Source organism: Diachasmimorpha longicaudata, chromosome 17 (assembly GCF_034640455.1).
Source record: "Diachasmimorpha longicaudata isolate KC_UGA_2023 chromosome 17, iyDiaLong2, whole genome shotgun sequence".
Classification (NCBI taxonomy): Eukaryota; Metazoa; Arthropoda; class Insecta; order Hymenoptera; family Braconidae; genus Diachasmimorpha; species Diachasmimorpha longicaudata.
This window is the reverse complement of record NC_087241.1, coordinates 3,872,731-3,889,676: the sequence shown is the minus strand read 5'-3', so window position 1 is coordinate 3,889,676 and position 16,946 is coordinate 3,872,731. Positions and strand designations below refer to the sequence as shown.

Sequence of the window (16,946 nt, the reverse complement as noted above, 5' to 3'; positions counted from 1 at the left end):
AAATAGTTCGATTTATGGGGAATTTTTATTCTCAGTTGAAGTTGAAAATAATCATTTTTCTTACTGCATTTCTCAATTATGTAATTTCATTCCACGAAACTCCAAGTATTGGAAGCCCATATGAATAATAATAATATGAACTGAGAGAAATCAGTCGTGAAGAATTAGGGAAATTATGTTTCATTGAAGATCGGTTGAGAGACCTCGGAAGAAAAAAATGCGGAGAGGACTTTGCGCCGCCTTTTCTCAGTTAAAAAAAATTTGAAAAAGAAGAAAAAGTTTTGAAAAAAGTTGTTCACTCCTTTATAAATATTTTTAATATGTCCTTAAAGTTGCGAGGATGGGCCCCCATCTTGTTGGGTCCCTTCGCATTGAAATTTGAATTAACTAAAAATTTATAACCAAATCTTTTTGTTTGCGATGTCTCTCAACGGAAGATATTTGAAAAACCATTTCTAAAAAATAAAACCGGATAACTAAAAACCATAAATGAAATTAACACAAAAATAAATAATATTTTCAATTCGATTTTTATTGAAAATAATACAACAAAATGTTTCATAATGTAATAATAATAATTAATTAAAAATAATTAATATTTATAGATACGTACTTGTCTTACTTGGTATTACCTAGATAATCGTGTCTTAAAACGGCATTTTGTTTAAATAATAAATCATGATAATCAGTAATCAATGAATCGTAATAAAACAATATAATAATAGAGACAATAAAGTTAATAATGATCGATATATCTAACCGTTAAATCATGAATCAATAGACAAACTTAATGGCCCAATTAACCATGAAATTATTGTATTTATCAATCGTCGTCGTCCTCTCGACCACTTTTATCCACGAATAGAATGTAATTGTTCCATCTCATTTGTTTAATATTGCTGTACTGTAAGCTTTTTCATGTTTCTTTCGTTCATCGTCTAGCAAGTAATAATGAATAATTAATTAATTAAATTACACGTTGCTTGGATATGCACATAGAGATATAAAGTCGTTTTTGGTCCCACCTAACTGCAAACATTATATTCATACATTTTTCATTGTTATTTACTTCAGCATGTTGGGGCTTGTACGTGTGTAATCGTCAAAATTTTAGTGATTACGATTTAACAATTTTCAATTGCAATTAATCGTTCAAAGTTATTGTTAACGCTTCACTGAGATTTTTTTTGCAATCTGTCAACTTCTTTTCATAGAATCTTCGTGTTCATTCTTCAATCTGCTAAATCATCAACTCATCATCACTGGGAAAAAAAATTACCTCGCCCTTAATTTTACAACTGGCATTTGTTGTATTTCACTCTTCTAGTACCAATTATCCTAAATTACATAATAAAATTATATATTCTCACTGTACATTTCAATTCAACGAGTGAATACATCGAATTATGAATTTACATTCCGACGATTGTTGACATTCCTCGGATCGTTTGATTAACAGCCAATTGTGTTAAATTTCATTAATTTTAATTTGAAAAATTCGTTCTAATTACAATAATAAGGCTATACAATTTTTACCATATTTTTCACCTCAAATACTGGTATATCAGTCTCATTTTCCTCGATTCCTCGTAATTCCAGAGGAATACGATGAATTAAATTCATTTTTAATGCCAGTTGTATCGTCGTTATTCGCCAACTGAGGGGTGAAACGTCGGGGGGAAATTATTCGCAATCGGAATTCGCATTTTTCCGAATCAGTTCCGACCAGGGAATTTTTTACTCGTGTGACAGGTGATTAACTCCATTTCAATTTTTTTCGTCGAGATAATAGAAATCAATTTGTTTATTAACAATTTCTATTTCTAATATCAGTCCTCCGACGAAAAACAGTAAAAATCCCTGCGGAAAACTCCCTCCCCCCTACGTTTTCATCCCCAGTTAATCATTCAACACATCTCCAATGTTAATCAATAAATTCACAACCATTTTGACAACAATGAATCATCAACAAACAAAAAAGACATTTTTTCAAATAAAAAAAAGTACTTTAAAAATTCCTTAAACTGCGTCGCGACCCCAGGACTGCGCGTACGTCTCATGAAAATCCTCGAAAACTGCTGGTGTAGAAAAAAAAAAATACAGAACACGGCGGAGCCCTGGGGCGACGTCGGCAGGCGTATCACATTGAATAATCGTGAAGCACGCTTCCACTACGGTATTATCCGGGGGGCAAAATGGGCTCCAATATTTCACAATGCCCATTCTGCCCCACCCCCACATAAACGTCGTGCATAACAAGCAATTTTCAAAGTATTTATTGCTGACAAATAATTTGACCAAAAAAATCACGTACTCAGTGTGACAAATTGATTTTATTCTCCATTCGCCAGTGAAATCTTTCGCAAAAATGTATCAATATATAAATTTGCAATTATTTTGGTCTAATGCATAATCGTGTTGTGTGTAAAAATGAGTTCTGTATACAAGTGTATATTATATCCATCGTCTTGTTATTCACATGTGATAATTCAGGTGAAGTGTTGAGGGGGTGGCGGGTGGAGTTCGGTGAAGGGGTGGGGTATAAGAGAGTGGAAGGGACCGGGGGGGTGGAAAGAATGGGAGTAGAATCTGTCATTGAATTGATTGAATTCATTTGTAATAGTCGGTACGCTATTTATTCGTTTGCCACATTATGACTTCCATTTACACACAAAGAAAAAAAATTAATAAAAACCGTTGAACATCAGTACATTATCCTCACTCAGTTGGACGTAGGGGCACCAAAAATGAGAAATTAAAAAAACAAAATCTACGTAATTTTGAATCGAGGAATAATTGAAAAGAAATCTATATATATCAATCAACTCCTCTGAATATATTAATAATACGTTTGATAATAATCAGTTGCTGGCATTGATTGAACAATTTACGATGACAATTTTCTTTTTTATCTAGATAAATTTTTTTTTATCAACTTTTATTTTCGTCTTGTCTGTGTTGTATTTTTATTCATGATTTTTTTTTATCATTTTTCATTAAATAATAACTGGTAAATTCATATAGAATATAAAAAATATTTTTCCGACGCATTCTAACTACCTAAATTTACACGTATAAAACACTTGCGTAATTACGCATTTTGTTGTTGTTGTTGTATTTTTTTTTTTCATCATTTTTAACTTTAATTTTTAATTGCTTCGTTATGATTATAATCGAAAGAACTTACGTAATTTATCCTCCTTGCAGGGGTGGAAGTATGAACAAATAATAATAATAGTAATAATAATAACGTCTACGACGGACGGTGGGTAAATCTTAAAGGGGATGCAGTGGCCCGAGGGTTGCGGGAGGGAAGGAGAGGGTGGGGAAATGAAGGAGATACAGAGGAGACGCGATTGGGGCGATTTAAAGACGCGATACGACATATCAACGGAAAAATAATCAATTGCAATCGGTAAAAAAACCGCGGTCAAGGACAAAATAATCCCTAAATACTAGATAATAATAACGAAACGAAAATAATAAGGAAGAACGCATATTTAAAAAAAAAATGAATAAAAACAATAATTGAAATAATTAATCTACAATGAAAAAATATAAAACGTCGTCTCGTTGATAACTTAATAATTACATTGACACGAGGTACATTTTCATCTACGTCTTGTCTGGATTGTACTTGAAAAAAAAAAATATTTAAGAGTAATTAATTGATCATTAGGATTATGTAAAGTTTAACAAAATGGGGACGGGGAAGGCGGGGGAGAAATTAAAATTAAACAGAACGGAAAAATCTACAACAAGTACTTAGAGGATAATTGGACAACTTAAGGGAGTAATGGAGGTTAAAATTGATAGAGATAACGGGTAAGACTGGCTCGATGTGAAGAGAAATCATTTTCGAATGTATTAAAAAGTTATGATTAATTAAATCTAGGCAAGTGGAGAATAAACGATAACTGAGGGGAGGGGAGTCGAGGTGAAATAGATCGAGTGGATAAAAAATGAGAAGAAAAAATCATTGTAATTTGAAGATTAATTACGATCTACTCCCCTCCCTTTCCCAATCGAATCTCCATAATTTACGTATGTGAATACGTCTTATCAGTGGATACACGTGGGGAAAAAAATAAAATTGAACCTAAAAATGTATAAAACGCTGGGATTTCTTTATTTTTGGAATGAGCGCGATAATTCCCTTTAATTATTCTTCAATTGCACCCTATCGGCCGTATCTATACATTTAAATATAAAGTCTCGCGGTTGAGTGGACAAAAATTCTCCGAATGCTACGTTAAATCACGCGGAAAAGGGGTTTAAATATGTTGATGCCAACCCCCCCGGGAATGAAATATGGAATGGATTATTTTTCGAAAAACTAAAAAAAAAAATTAAAAATCCGGAAATGAGTGGATTTTGTACACATTTCCCTCATTTCTCAAACTCTCGCCGTATCATTTTAATTCCACATGAACACATTTGATTATTTTTTGATTGTAACACTCCTAAAATTCTCTAATATCCCATCACTCGCTAATCCGACACTCGAAAAATTATATATATATTTTTTTCACACAAGTACGAGAAGAAGATATCTCGCTGTGGCTCAATAATCATCCATTTAAGCTTCTAATCAATCGAATGTTCGGGGTAAGTACGTAATCAAATGAAAATACGAGTGGGGGAAGGGACGATTATCCCTAATCGGAGGACACACGCGACAGCGTTAGACGCAGGAGAGAATGACACAGCGTTAATCTAAAAATTGCACAAATCGGTCTCGATCCTCAAATCAACTGAAGGCAGAGAGAGAGATAAAATTTTCAAACCCTTAAAATAAATTCTCGTATACGCGACGCTTCATCCTAATTTTGTCTCACACCCCCTCGGCGTTTAAACCCATAAAAAAGGGGAAAAATTAAAAAAAAATATTAATGCGCAAAGACCGTACCGTTCGTATAAGTAAATGGGCACAAATATATTCTCACCGTAATCATCCGTACACAGTAAACAGTCTCTGTCCCTTCGTAACGTCCCAGTGTTATCTCAGTGTTCAGTGAATGGAGATGTATCATTACAATATTAATTCACACGAATTATGGTACATTACAGAATCACCATCACTCATTTTTGTTAAAGATAAATTTCTCCTCATTCACATATACATATACATATTTATATATTACATATACACTTCCCGTAATTTTGGAATGATTTTTTTTTCACGATCATGCGCATCGTTTCAGTTGCATCCACAGTTAGTCCAGTGCGTTTCTTAATTTCGTCTGAACATTAAAAGTCGAGTGAAATATTTTTTCATTCAATTATCCGACAAAATTCTATTGATTTTTTTTTTTTTTGAGTACTTGGTGCCGAGTCACGGACCTGGACGATAGTTAAGCCGTACAATAAGTCTTATTTTTTTTCAATAAACCGATTTAAATCGTATATTAATGCATAGGTATGTATGTATATATATATATGTATACAAATATATAAATATATATAATATACACATGTATCACTTTGACCTGTGTTAACGGGTTCGGCTAACTTGCACACAATGTTACAACAGTACCTAGTCACTCGTGCCACATCTGTTCTGTTCTATTATTTTTTTATCTATTCAATCAAACATTTTCATGTACCTGTTCCATTTGTTTATTTTTTAAAATTTATTTTTGCTCAATGATCGAAGTAATTCAATTAATCATGAACCAGTAATCGTTAGTGAATGCATACTTATCATCTACTTCATACTTAATTTTACTGTAATAATAATAACAATAATTCATAAGAGATGCTTATTTGAAAAAATCATAAGTCATCGTTCTGTAATGACAATGATAATAAGAACCGTAATTAATAGATATTTCTGTTGCTGTTTAAGTGATTTAGATAGGTTTTCCGGTTATTTATCTGGATTACTATTGTATTTTACTGACAGTTTTGTTTTTTTATTTTCGGGATGCGGCTGTATTTCTATATTTTTCCTATACGTTACTGCGGAAACAACCAGAGGACTGGCGACGGGGAGGAATGGGGGAGGAAAAATTGTGGGGGATATTGGTATTATTTTTTTTAAAGTGGAGTTCAGGCACTCCTGAGACAGACCATTTACAATTCAATTATTCTATTAGTCGCGTTTGCACCTCGCGTGTTTATACTGTTTAATTTGTTTTTAATCATCCATTAATGCATATTAACTGTTAACTTTCGGAATTGTGAAAATTGGTAATGCCCTCGCTTCATTATTCTATTAATTCATTCGTCTCTATGAAAATTCATATTCTACTACGGTTTTGCGGTAATAAATTAAAAAATAACGAAAAACCTACAGTTTGTTTGCCAAGTGAAATAATAAATAACGATGATGATAACTGTTGTTGTTGTTGGTGAACAGAGGGGCAACGAGAGATTGATTTTACGATCCTAGTACGTGGGTGAGGGCCTGTCAACATCAATTTACCAAACGAGTCTGAAAAACTTCACTTTACGGACGCCAATAGCCCTTTATGCAAATGCGTAAAAGAAAGAGCTCCAACATGTGTTCAAAAAATTTCTCTCCAACCACAAGAAATATCGCGTACACGGAGCGTATTCGTTACAAAGAAACGGACCAATAACAACCCTTCCACAACAGACCCTTTAAAAAAAAAGCCCCGGGAATACGAATGGAGCAGATACGCCGATGCGAGAGGGTAGAATGTTGAAACTAAAAAATTATATAAAAATAAACGAACACATCCCCCGAGGGATTGCATTGACGATGTTGTAAGCTCGTTCCGTGCAATCGTCTTCGCATTTTTCATGCTGTAAAACTTTTTCCAATCCATTCCCTCCCGCAGGGGCTGCCACCCCATGATTTTTCTCTCCCTCTGTCTCCACTCGTTACCCCTCGTTTGTAATACCAAAAAATCACGGCATAATAAACTCACTGAATTCGAAAGAATTATCTTCTTCTATTATTTCTTCTCACGCTTTGCTTTGATCCTTACATAACTTCACGGTTACAACAATTGGTTATCTATTTGTTTCACTTTTATTTGTTTATTTTTTTGTTATTTTTCAAGAGAATATAAAAAATCCTGTGGCACATTGACGGTTGGAATGTTACTTTGTTTCATTTTTTTTTCAAATTTTTCTTTAAAATTCAATAATCGTTAATTAATAATAATATAGTCCTTCTTCGCATTATTAATAATATACTTTTTTAAATATGTTTAATGTATGTTAATATAATAATTTGTGTATATATTTTATATATACCTTCTTTTGTTTATTTATAATAGTATAGTTTCTTTCCTCTGCACTTATATTTGTTTACATAATGTGCTGACTGCAGGTTTTGATTTGAGGGGGATAATTCATCCAATCTCTGGTGGATACACCGGAGATCGAACGATTCCGCATTTGCTTCTGTTTATTACTCATTTTATTACTTCAATGTTATTTTGTTTTGTTCAGTTATCACTGCTGGATATGGCGTATGATTAATATTGTTGTACATGCACTGTATTATTTTTTTTTAATGTTATACTTGACGACGATGCTGCACAACAAGTGACAGCACAACGTCGGTCAATGCCTATTGTTCGTATAGTATGTGTTGTTGCCGGTTTCATTAACATTATTTTTTTAATCTATTTTGCGTCACGACACCGATGAGTTTGCAATCGGGGCCGGATTGATGGAGCGACTGCTCCGACTGATGTCCCTGCGGTACTCTTCCAGCTGCTCACGGGGGGATTCCCCCATTTTCATCCTCACTCTAACCTAAAACTCTATTGGTTCTTTGTGATATGCAATCTCATTGGTCGTGGTTAACGCGGAATTTTGAGGTGGTCAGTTCAAATTCAACGATTGATTGTTCATTATCATTTGTCCCGCGGGGAAGAATACCCAGTGACCGGCAGCCATTGCATGGTCGCTTTTAACTGTAAGGAGACGATCTGGTACCTGGTTGCTGTATTTCTTTCGGTCAAAATACAAATTGTAGAGAGCAGACTGTTGATATTAATGTATGTTTCATTTCAGACAGTGTATGTGTTATTTTTTTGTGTTTCTATTGCGTGTATTGGTTATAATGTGGGCCTTTGTGTGAGCTTATCAAACTGTGGGATCAAATTGCGCTTGGGAATTGAAGGAGGAAATATTTGCTGTGTATGACATGATGGCTTCAGTATTTGGATGGGGGGGAGGTTGTTGAGGGAATTAATGAGGGATTTATTCTCTGGTCACTTCTTGCAAAATGGCAGGGACTCCATATTTTTTTCTAGTTTTTTTCCCTTCGTTTCACCTTCCTTCGAGCAGTTTATATTAGTCATAATTTTTTTTTGTGAAATAGCTTGACCTCGGCGTTCTCGAACACATGCACCTATCGATTTGGCATTATTTCTCGGTTCTTTCGTTGGTCAGGCCGAGAAATAAATTGTGTCATTTAATTTTGATTGAATTTGATGGATTTTATGCTGATCGACTCGGGTGAAAAATTTTGAAGTTATAAATTTAAAATCTGCACTTGCCAGGGCGATTGCTGATTAATTACTGTAGTTTTGTAAATGGTTTTGGAATTGTTGGTCCATTAATGGCTGATGCGCTTCAATTTCAATCAATCAGTCGCTTAGGGAGAGTATTTTTTAGTTGGACTCTCGTGGGAGATTTACGAGCCACAATGATTCCTCGATAGTGCGCTGGAACATCGAGGTGAAGCTATTATAGTGACAGTATAGAAAACACGATATACAAACAACTAAAGCTCCACGCGACTGGGCACTACCTGATGCTAGCGAAGTAGTACCCGCGGACCTCCTTTATCACTAGATATAATATATTTTTTGTTAACACCTAATGCTAATGTAGTCAAACTAGGCTCAGCCATCGCAGTTACATTTTCCATCGTGTCAAGTTTTTTTAATGATAAAAAAATCACCTGAAAGACAACTTTTTTGAAAATCTCAAGAGTTTATAATTTTTGGACGACTGAATTAACAAACATTCTTCGATAAAAAATTTTCGGATTTTTTAAGAAATTGGACGTGATAATGCGGTTAAAGATCAGTGGTTAATTAATTATTGGCGGCTTAGATTAAAAATTTATCGGAATTCAAGGGAATTATTTTTGCTCTTTTTAATTGGGGAAAAGATATATTTCAGACTCGATGGAAATTTAACGAGCGATGGTTCTCCCCGTGTTGTCATTCTCGCGCTCAAATCTCCCGCGGACGTAACTCATCGTCAATTCCCAATATTCATGTTTAACCACGGTAATCAGGCGACTGAAATTACTGTCGGCATCGGTCCCTCAATCAATATCGATCGTCTCAGCGTATACATGTTGGAGCGAGTTGCGCCTTTTAGAGTCATTGCATGACTAGAGAACTTAGAGTACGAATTAAAGCCAATTGGAAGGTACGAGGACTACGACCGCATACGAGGAGAGACACAATGACCCAAAAATAAAATCGCGGAAATGTTTCTAGCGGTTGGATTTATTTCTCGAAGCGCTGGAGACTTATCTGAATACAAATGGCAATTTTCTAAAAAAAAAATCCCTCAAAATTGGAAAAAAATTTCCACTGGAATGTTTGAGTTTCATTGAGATCACGAATTTCAGTCCGAATTACGGAATACGTCGAGTCCCCAGCGCTTTCAATCGATGAATTTAGCAAATGCAAAAATTAGGAAAACTACACCGATGGAATTGACGCTGAGTTGGTCCATTATTACTTTTTTTTTCGCGGCTGAATTTCATCATTTTGAGGTCTATATTTTTGTCTTATGGACGACAGGCCAGCACTTCGTTGATCACGAAAATCCCAACATTCGAGAACGCGTAAATTGAAAATAGAATTTTTTTTTTAAAAAACGATAACCTAGCGTAACATTTTTCATTATCATTTCAATTAACTACGACGAAAAAAATTTTCATTCCAATCGTCCCTACGATCTCTTTCGCACGTGTGTTTGTGTTGTCACTGTGTACCTAATTGCACTTATTCGACATTAACGGAACGCAAATGAGAACATAAGATGGCGGCCGGGTAGCCCTAAAACGCAGGAGGTATTGCATTGTTTTTTTTTTCATTTTTTTTTATCAATCGTAAAATCTTTTAAATGTTAGTCTCGCTTAATAAATCCAATCCTCGCTGCATATTTTATTATGTTCAATGCATATTTTCATCTAGATCATTTTATCATTCAATTTATCGTTTAAATATATAACTTCGTGTCGTTGAAACTAAATCATCTTGCATCTACATTATTTAGTTAGTTTCCTGCATTATTTGATCGTAAAAATGTTAATTCAAAACTTAGGCACAATTTGGAACTGTTTAGACCATTCTCATACACCTCACTATTCCCCCTCTCAATTATGCAAAACCATTGTATCAAAATTTTAAACTCGATTTTTACTGCCCCATCTTCATTCTTTCGATTGAAACAAGATCGGCGCACGGCTAGTTTTAAATTACGCGCCGGAAGCGTCGACCAATGAGGAATAGGTGTGACAGAACTTTGAAATTCGTGTAGTTTTGAAAATAGCAGTTGTGATGTAAAAAATACTGAGGCTGGACAAAAAATAACTGATTTTTCGTTTCGATTTTATTATTAAAATAATTATTGAGCAACTGATTTTAGGATTAGGTAGCTGTTTTGAACCTCTGGGGAGATGGGGTTGTTTCGAGTGGAATTGTGACACAGTGGTTGATCAATGCTTGAACCATTCCAAACGTGACAGTATTGTGAGGTAGCTGACATTGAGCCGTTTCAGGGCCAATCGGAGCAAATTCTCCCGCTCTCAGCCATTGTGGTAATTTTTTTTGGCGGGGGCTGTTTGAAATATACATCGAGGACACGGAATTAATCTCCAGAAGAGAAATTTCGTCCTTGAATTGTGGAAGAAAACATATCTTGCAGTGGTGAATTTTTTAATTAATGTGAAAGTGGAGCTTTAAGCACTAGTGTCATGACATTGTAATTCCGCACTCGTATCGAAATATTTGGTTTAAAATACAAAATGATAATATTTTAAAGAAGCAAAGGTTAATCAATTTTTTTCCGTGCAATAATGTACATTTCACACCCCCACCCGTACGAAAAATTAAATTTTCATGCCCCCCTCAAACATCTCAAACAAACTCACAAAAAAAAATAAGCGGGAGTTTTCGCACCCGATTTTCCGGTTTCTACCCGCCATCTTAGTCCCGTCCGACCACCAACTGTGGATATTGAAAACGCCATTAAAATTATCTCCCTTGTGTTTCATGTTTTTTCATTCCTCGTGAAACACTTCGTACCGTAATCATACAATGTAATATCGATAATCCTTATTACATATACACTAGCAGGTTACAATATGTTTGTGAAAAATATACATCAAAATTTTATTACTTTTTTACATCACAGATATTTTAATAGAATATATCTTCATTTTAATCTTAAAACTTTGCCTTTTTCACATTTTTTTTCTCCTCTCAACTAATTAAATCGATACCGGATCATTGACGCATCGTTCCCGATAAATCAAAAGCTCGAAAGAGAAGGGACATTCACTTGCGTCATCCAAATATTTTCAAAACCTCTCCAATTACCGCGATAATTTATATCACGAGGAAACACGTCGACAAAAATGGGCAATTTCGATGGTAAATCATATTATAATAAAAATTGAATTTTAATTTTCCCGTAATTAGTTTGATCCCTTGATTATCGTATCTCTTGGACTTATCGATTACTCGTATAACATTTTTCTGATTCAAGTCTCGCCCTTGGTCGATGTAATTAAATTCTAATGCAACAGTTGCCCCTCTCGCGAGATTAAATCATCGTCGATAATTCGTTTCCCCGTTCTTTCGTGGAGCTATCGTCAAGTGATGTCTTCTCACTCGCCTGAATTTTAATTAATCCACCGAACAGGGTCGCGATACACATTCCTAGTAGTAGGGGTGGGGAGCTCCTAAGTGTGCCGACCCACCCCCAAAAACCGTGACGAGTGGGGGATTGCGAGTCTATTCAGCGGTTCAATCACCCGATAATGATAATCTCCAATGATTAATTGCGCCCTCGAAACCCAAAATTTCACCAAAAATCGATGACTATCACTAATATTTCCAATCCAATTATGAGAGATCAATAATCATCGGTAGATCACCACGACCTTTGATTAATCGCGTGATATCGGAGACGTTGATCGTCAAAAATCCGACACCTGTTTTTAAATTCTTTATCATTTCACCTATAATGAAGACTGCACCGGTCGTCGCAATGAATTCGCAATTAATTAATAACGACAATCATAATTAGCAATATATCGTCCGTACAATAATATAGATTTCACATCTAACGATAAATTTTTCATTTTTTTTTTTGCATTTTACGAATTTTTTTTCTGCTTCCGAGGCTTTCCGAGTCGATTGGGGAAAACGAATCGAGTCGCATTGGACTGGGGAAGAGAGAAAGAGGGTAGGAGGGGGTGGGGGATGGTCACGAGGTGAGTGCAGTTTTTTTTTTTTGGTTTTTCATGAATTTTTATCTTTTCTCGCGCGATCAGTAAACATTCAGAACGAAGAATTTTGATTAATTTACCGGAAAAAATTTACACCGAGTGACTTTACAATCTTTGCTTCATCCCTTTGGTTATCTATTCGCGTTCATTCGACAAGGGTGTCCTGAAAAGGGGGTGGGGGTGGGCAGAGGTGGGTGAGGGAGCCTAAAGGGGGCGCCGAGGGTAGAGGAATGATTTTTGAATGTTTAAATTACACGTTGATACACAATCATGAATAAAGCTTTTCGCTTTCCTCCCATTATTTTTTCTCAGTTTCACTGATTTTAACCCTATGAAGAGACCTTAACATTTACACTCGATAACTTGGAATTGTGTTAATTTTAGATTTTTTTCCATCATTTTTGTTAAATACGTAAATTTAGGTTTTTAGTTCCAAAACACCGAGATAGAGTTAGCCTTGCTTAATATGTTGTTTTTTTCGTATTATAATTTTTTTTACTTTTTTTCGTTAGTAAGGAGATTTTTTTTTTCAACACCGAACATATACATGCCTTATTTTATGTACAGCCTAGAATTTCAGTCGTATAGGAGTCATGAATGAGTGCATATATGTTTATTTTGTTTTTTCATCATCAATAATTTTTTCACTATCCTCTGAATATCCTGGAATGTGTAAAAAATTTCACCTCAATTTTTTTTTGGTCCAACGGAACATCAATGACTTTTCCTCATGAATTTTCATTTATCTATCAGCAGTGTATGTGTACGTGTATATCTAACATATTTTTAATTTTTGTTCGTACTTTCGTTTTCATTAGATTTTTAATTTTTAATTTTCATTTGTTTATTCTCCCATAAGAATTTACATCTTTACTCCCGTTATTCAGCAAATTCGAACGCGCAAATCCATAATTTTATGTCAAAAGAATTTTTTTTTACGGGGCGGTGGGCGGAGGGGGGAGGGGAGTGGAAATTTATGGAGTACGGATTGTATAATTCAAAGGGAGTTTGTGAGGGTTTTTTTTACGGTCATATTTTTGGGTGAATTTGATATAGCGTGTAGGTACTTCGTTTTTTTTTTCTCTGCCATCATCAATAATCATGCACAATCGTGCCGGAAACCGCATCATTAATTATTTTATTTATTCGAGTTTTCCAAGAGACGGTAGGAATCATAGCGATCGATCGTGCCCAGTCTAGGACATTATTTTCGCAGGCATCAGCCCCTCTATAATCAATAATTAATCGTTTCCACATGCCCCACAGCGAGTCCTCCCGACCAGTGTAAGAAGAACCTACGGTTCATCAAAGAACTGCTACGCTTTGTATCCTTTTAATTTCTATTTCATTCATCTATTGGTAGAAAATTTGTCTTTTCGTATCAAAAAAGTCGGATTTTTAAATAGAAACATTTTCTTTTTTTTTTTAATTTTATCCTCAGAAATGACCCGCATAGAGAGTGCGTATGGTAACTCAGTTATTGCTTTTTCAATAATTTTTTTTTCCCACAATTTTCAATTCATATCTAATCTCCATTCGTTAAACCACAAATTTATCTCTCACCTAGAATTTATTTCACAGCGCGACATCGCCAAATCACATAAATCACACGTTATACGACTTGTTCATTAAAAATAGATCCTCTCACACTAATTATAATTCACTCTCGTTAATCAGGCTCTTATTTCCCAATGAAAAATCGTATACCGAATAATTTCAATCGAGCTACGCATTAGCGGGACAAGAATCTTCTTTTTTATCAGATTAATCAATTCTTTCATTTCATTAAAAATTATTCTCACTTTTGTTTCAAATTAAATTCATCGTCTGTACGCCCTCGATTACGTGGAACGCTGGCCCGAAAGAAGTGAGATTTATTTAGATAATATATTGTCGCCTTGTGAAAACGCCTATAATCATATTTTTTTTTCTTTCTTTCTCTCCCTATCGCGCGCGCCAACAAAAGTCTTGGCTCGTTTTTCTCATTTTTTTTTTCAATTTTTAATTTTTTTTCGTCGCATACTTCGTAATGATCAAAAATATATGTATATATAATATATTATTCTTATATAATTATGTTACCTCTTAATAGTTAAGTCATATTAATAGTAAGTAAGTATGTTAGGTAGTTTTACACTGATAGAGGAAAAAAATACGTTGTGTTTCAATTTTTTTTTCACCTGCCCTTTAGTCGTATTTGTTTTTATCATAGTATACGGGTGAATTGTATTCAGGTTCATCTTTTGGTGTGTCATAGATGAGTGAGTGTGCGGGTAGTGGGTGTTTTTTTTTATTTATTTATTAAATTTTTTTCAATTGTTTGGTGCGCGCGTTTGTGTCCTTTTCACATGTATCATTGTTTATTTAAAAAATCTTGTTATTTCGTGTTGAAGTGTCATTTTAATTTGTCTATCTGTCTGCGTGTGTAGGTTGTCTCTATGTTCACCTCATTATCTCGAGATATATTCCCACATGTCAATGTTTATTCAAATGTGTAAATTTGTGTATTAGGTTTACCTATTTTCGTGAATTTTTGCTCAAACGTTTTTACGGTCTTTTCTAACGCATTTCTCCTAATTTTCCGGTTTTTTTTTATTTATTTATTTCGAAAGTTCAGCCATCCTCGGTATGTGTGAACCATTTCGTCGTTATTTTGCCCATCGACACTGGACAATCGAGACAACGAATAATTGCACTCGAAGATGGCCTTTGTTACTGTCGGAATCGCATCAGGTTCGTGGTGGATTATTGCAGCGCACAGTGAACACTGCGCGTCTTAACTTTTTAACGTCACATTTTTTTTTTCTGTGAATTGTTAATCTTTTTTGGTTCATTTGTTACATCGCCCTTGGGACTGACGTCGTGACAAGAGCGGTTGGATTTTCAGGGGGGTACGGATGAGGTGAGGGTTATCTGCTGAGGTGATATTTTTTTTCATTCTCTCCAAACTCAGACGAGTATTCGTCTGATTGTTCTCTACACGTGGTGCGGAACGGGCGCGACGCTAGAAAGGAAGGGCCGGAGGGGGGTACGGGGGCGGGGGTGAGGGTCATTGGGAGGCGAATTTTATCATTATTGTTCATCTTTCGTTTCATTTTTTTTTTTTGGCGAGGAATGGGTTAAATTTGGTGCTGCATCCAATTGCTCAATTTTCCTTCATTTAACAATAAGATACTGACTTTGTCTACTGCTCTACGGAGTCTTCCATGGTGAGGGCAGGTCCCCGTGGCTCCTGAACTGATTGTGCTACTGGCTGTGAATTATTCTGTTGTTCTTGTTCCGTTGTTCTCGAATTACTACCAGAATTGTAGCCCCTCTGTAGTTGCACAACAAGTCCGCTCACAGCACCAAACTCCTTCGGCTGTTGTTGTTGCTGAGTCTTCTGGCTCGAATGATCTACTATAAGCTTACTATCACAGGCACTTTTTTTCTCATTTGATACGGCATAAAGATTGTGTATATCCGGGTAATGATTCAGCTGTTGTTGCTGTAGTATTGTTTTTCTTGTATCATCACCACCATTGTGAACTTCACGTTCTCTACTACCTCGATCAATACGTGAATCCCTAGTATCATCATCACGACTACCAGTACGGCTGATTGACAATGGTGTTGGTGGTGATGTTAAACGATCACTTCCCTGATCATCATTTCTAACTCTTTCTGTTGGTGATGGGCTCAGATCAACAGTTGGTACTCTCTCTGGCCTCTCTGGTAATGACCTTGATGGACGATAACTCTCATCTTCACTACTATCTGTCATTCTTGGTAATGGTGTACGTCTTGAGTTCCTGCAGAGTTGATCAATTAATGCTTTACTACTCATTGCTTCGGGATGATGTTGTCCCTGACCCCGTCCTTCAGTTATACCCCGTTGATCCCTGGGCATACCAGTCTCCAAACTTGATCTTATTAGATTATCGAGAAAGCTACCATTTGCACCTGTACCTTCGTAAAGGCTTTCAGCCATTTCCCTCGTTGTTTTAACCATTGAACGTGAATTTGACGTACCTGGCTCTGTACCACTACCCTCTCTACTACTCTGCTGTTGCTGTTGTACAATAGCACTGCGTTGTTGTTCCTGCAGTCCACGCATTCTCTGGGTAGCAAAATACTGTTCGGGCAGTATCGTTGGTACATTTGGTGCACCTGGTATAAATGGTGAAGACATGAATGGCGTTGGACCCCAACCAAAATTGAATGGATGTGGAAATGGTAGATGTGGCATTCCATCTAAGAACGGCATCTTCAAGCCATTTGGACCACCTGGTAGACCACCGGGACCCTGGGTGAACGATTTTTGAGGCTTCAACGGTGGTTTTTTGTCCTGATGTGCTGGACGCAGTGATGACGGCGCTGTTGGTGAGTCTTTTGACTTGTCCTCCGACTGTTTCTGATCCCTGTTGACAAAAAGTTTATTACGTCACTCTTCACATTATGAAATTAATGAACAGGGACTAAGATGTGGGCTCACTCAAGT

The 16,946-nt window shown here is 35.7% G+C and overlaps 1 protein-coding gene across 5 annotated transcripts in view; it reads right to left on the bottom strand.

The window, feature by feature from the left end:
- Positions 1-511: 511 nt before the first annotated feature.
- Positions 512-16,946, bottom strand: part of Eip93f (Ecdysone-induced protein 93F) — a 74,033-nt gene continuing 57,598 nt past the window's right edge. For all 5 annotated transcript variants that reach the window (XM_064136210.1, XM_064136213.1, XM_064136212.1 and 2 more), the window contains one exon: positions 512-16,866. In XM_064136210.1, coding sequence (XP_063992280.1) covers positions 15,651-16,866 — 1,216 coding nt within the window. In that variant the 3' untranslated portion in view covers positions 512-15,650. The remainder of the gene's footprint in view (positions 16,867-16,946) is intronic.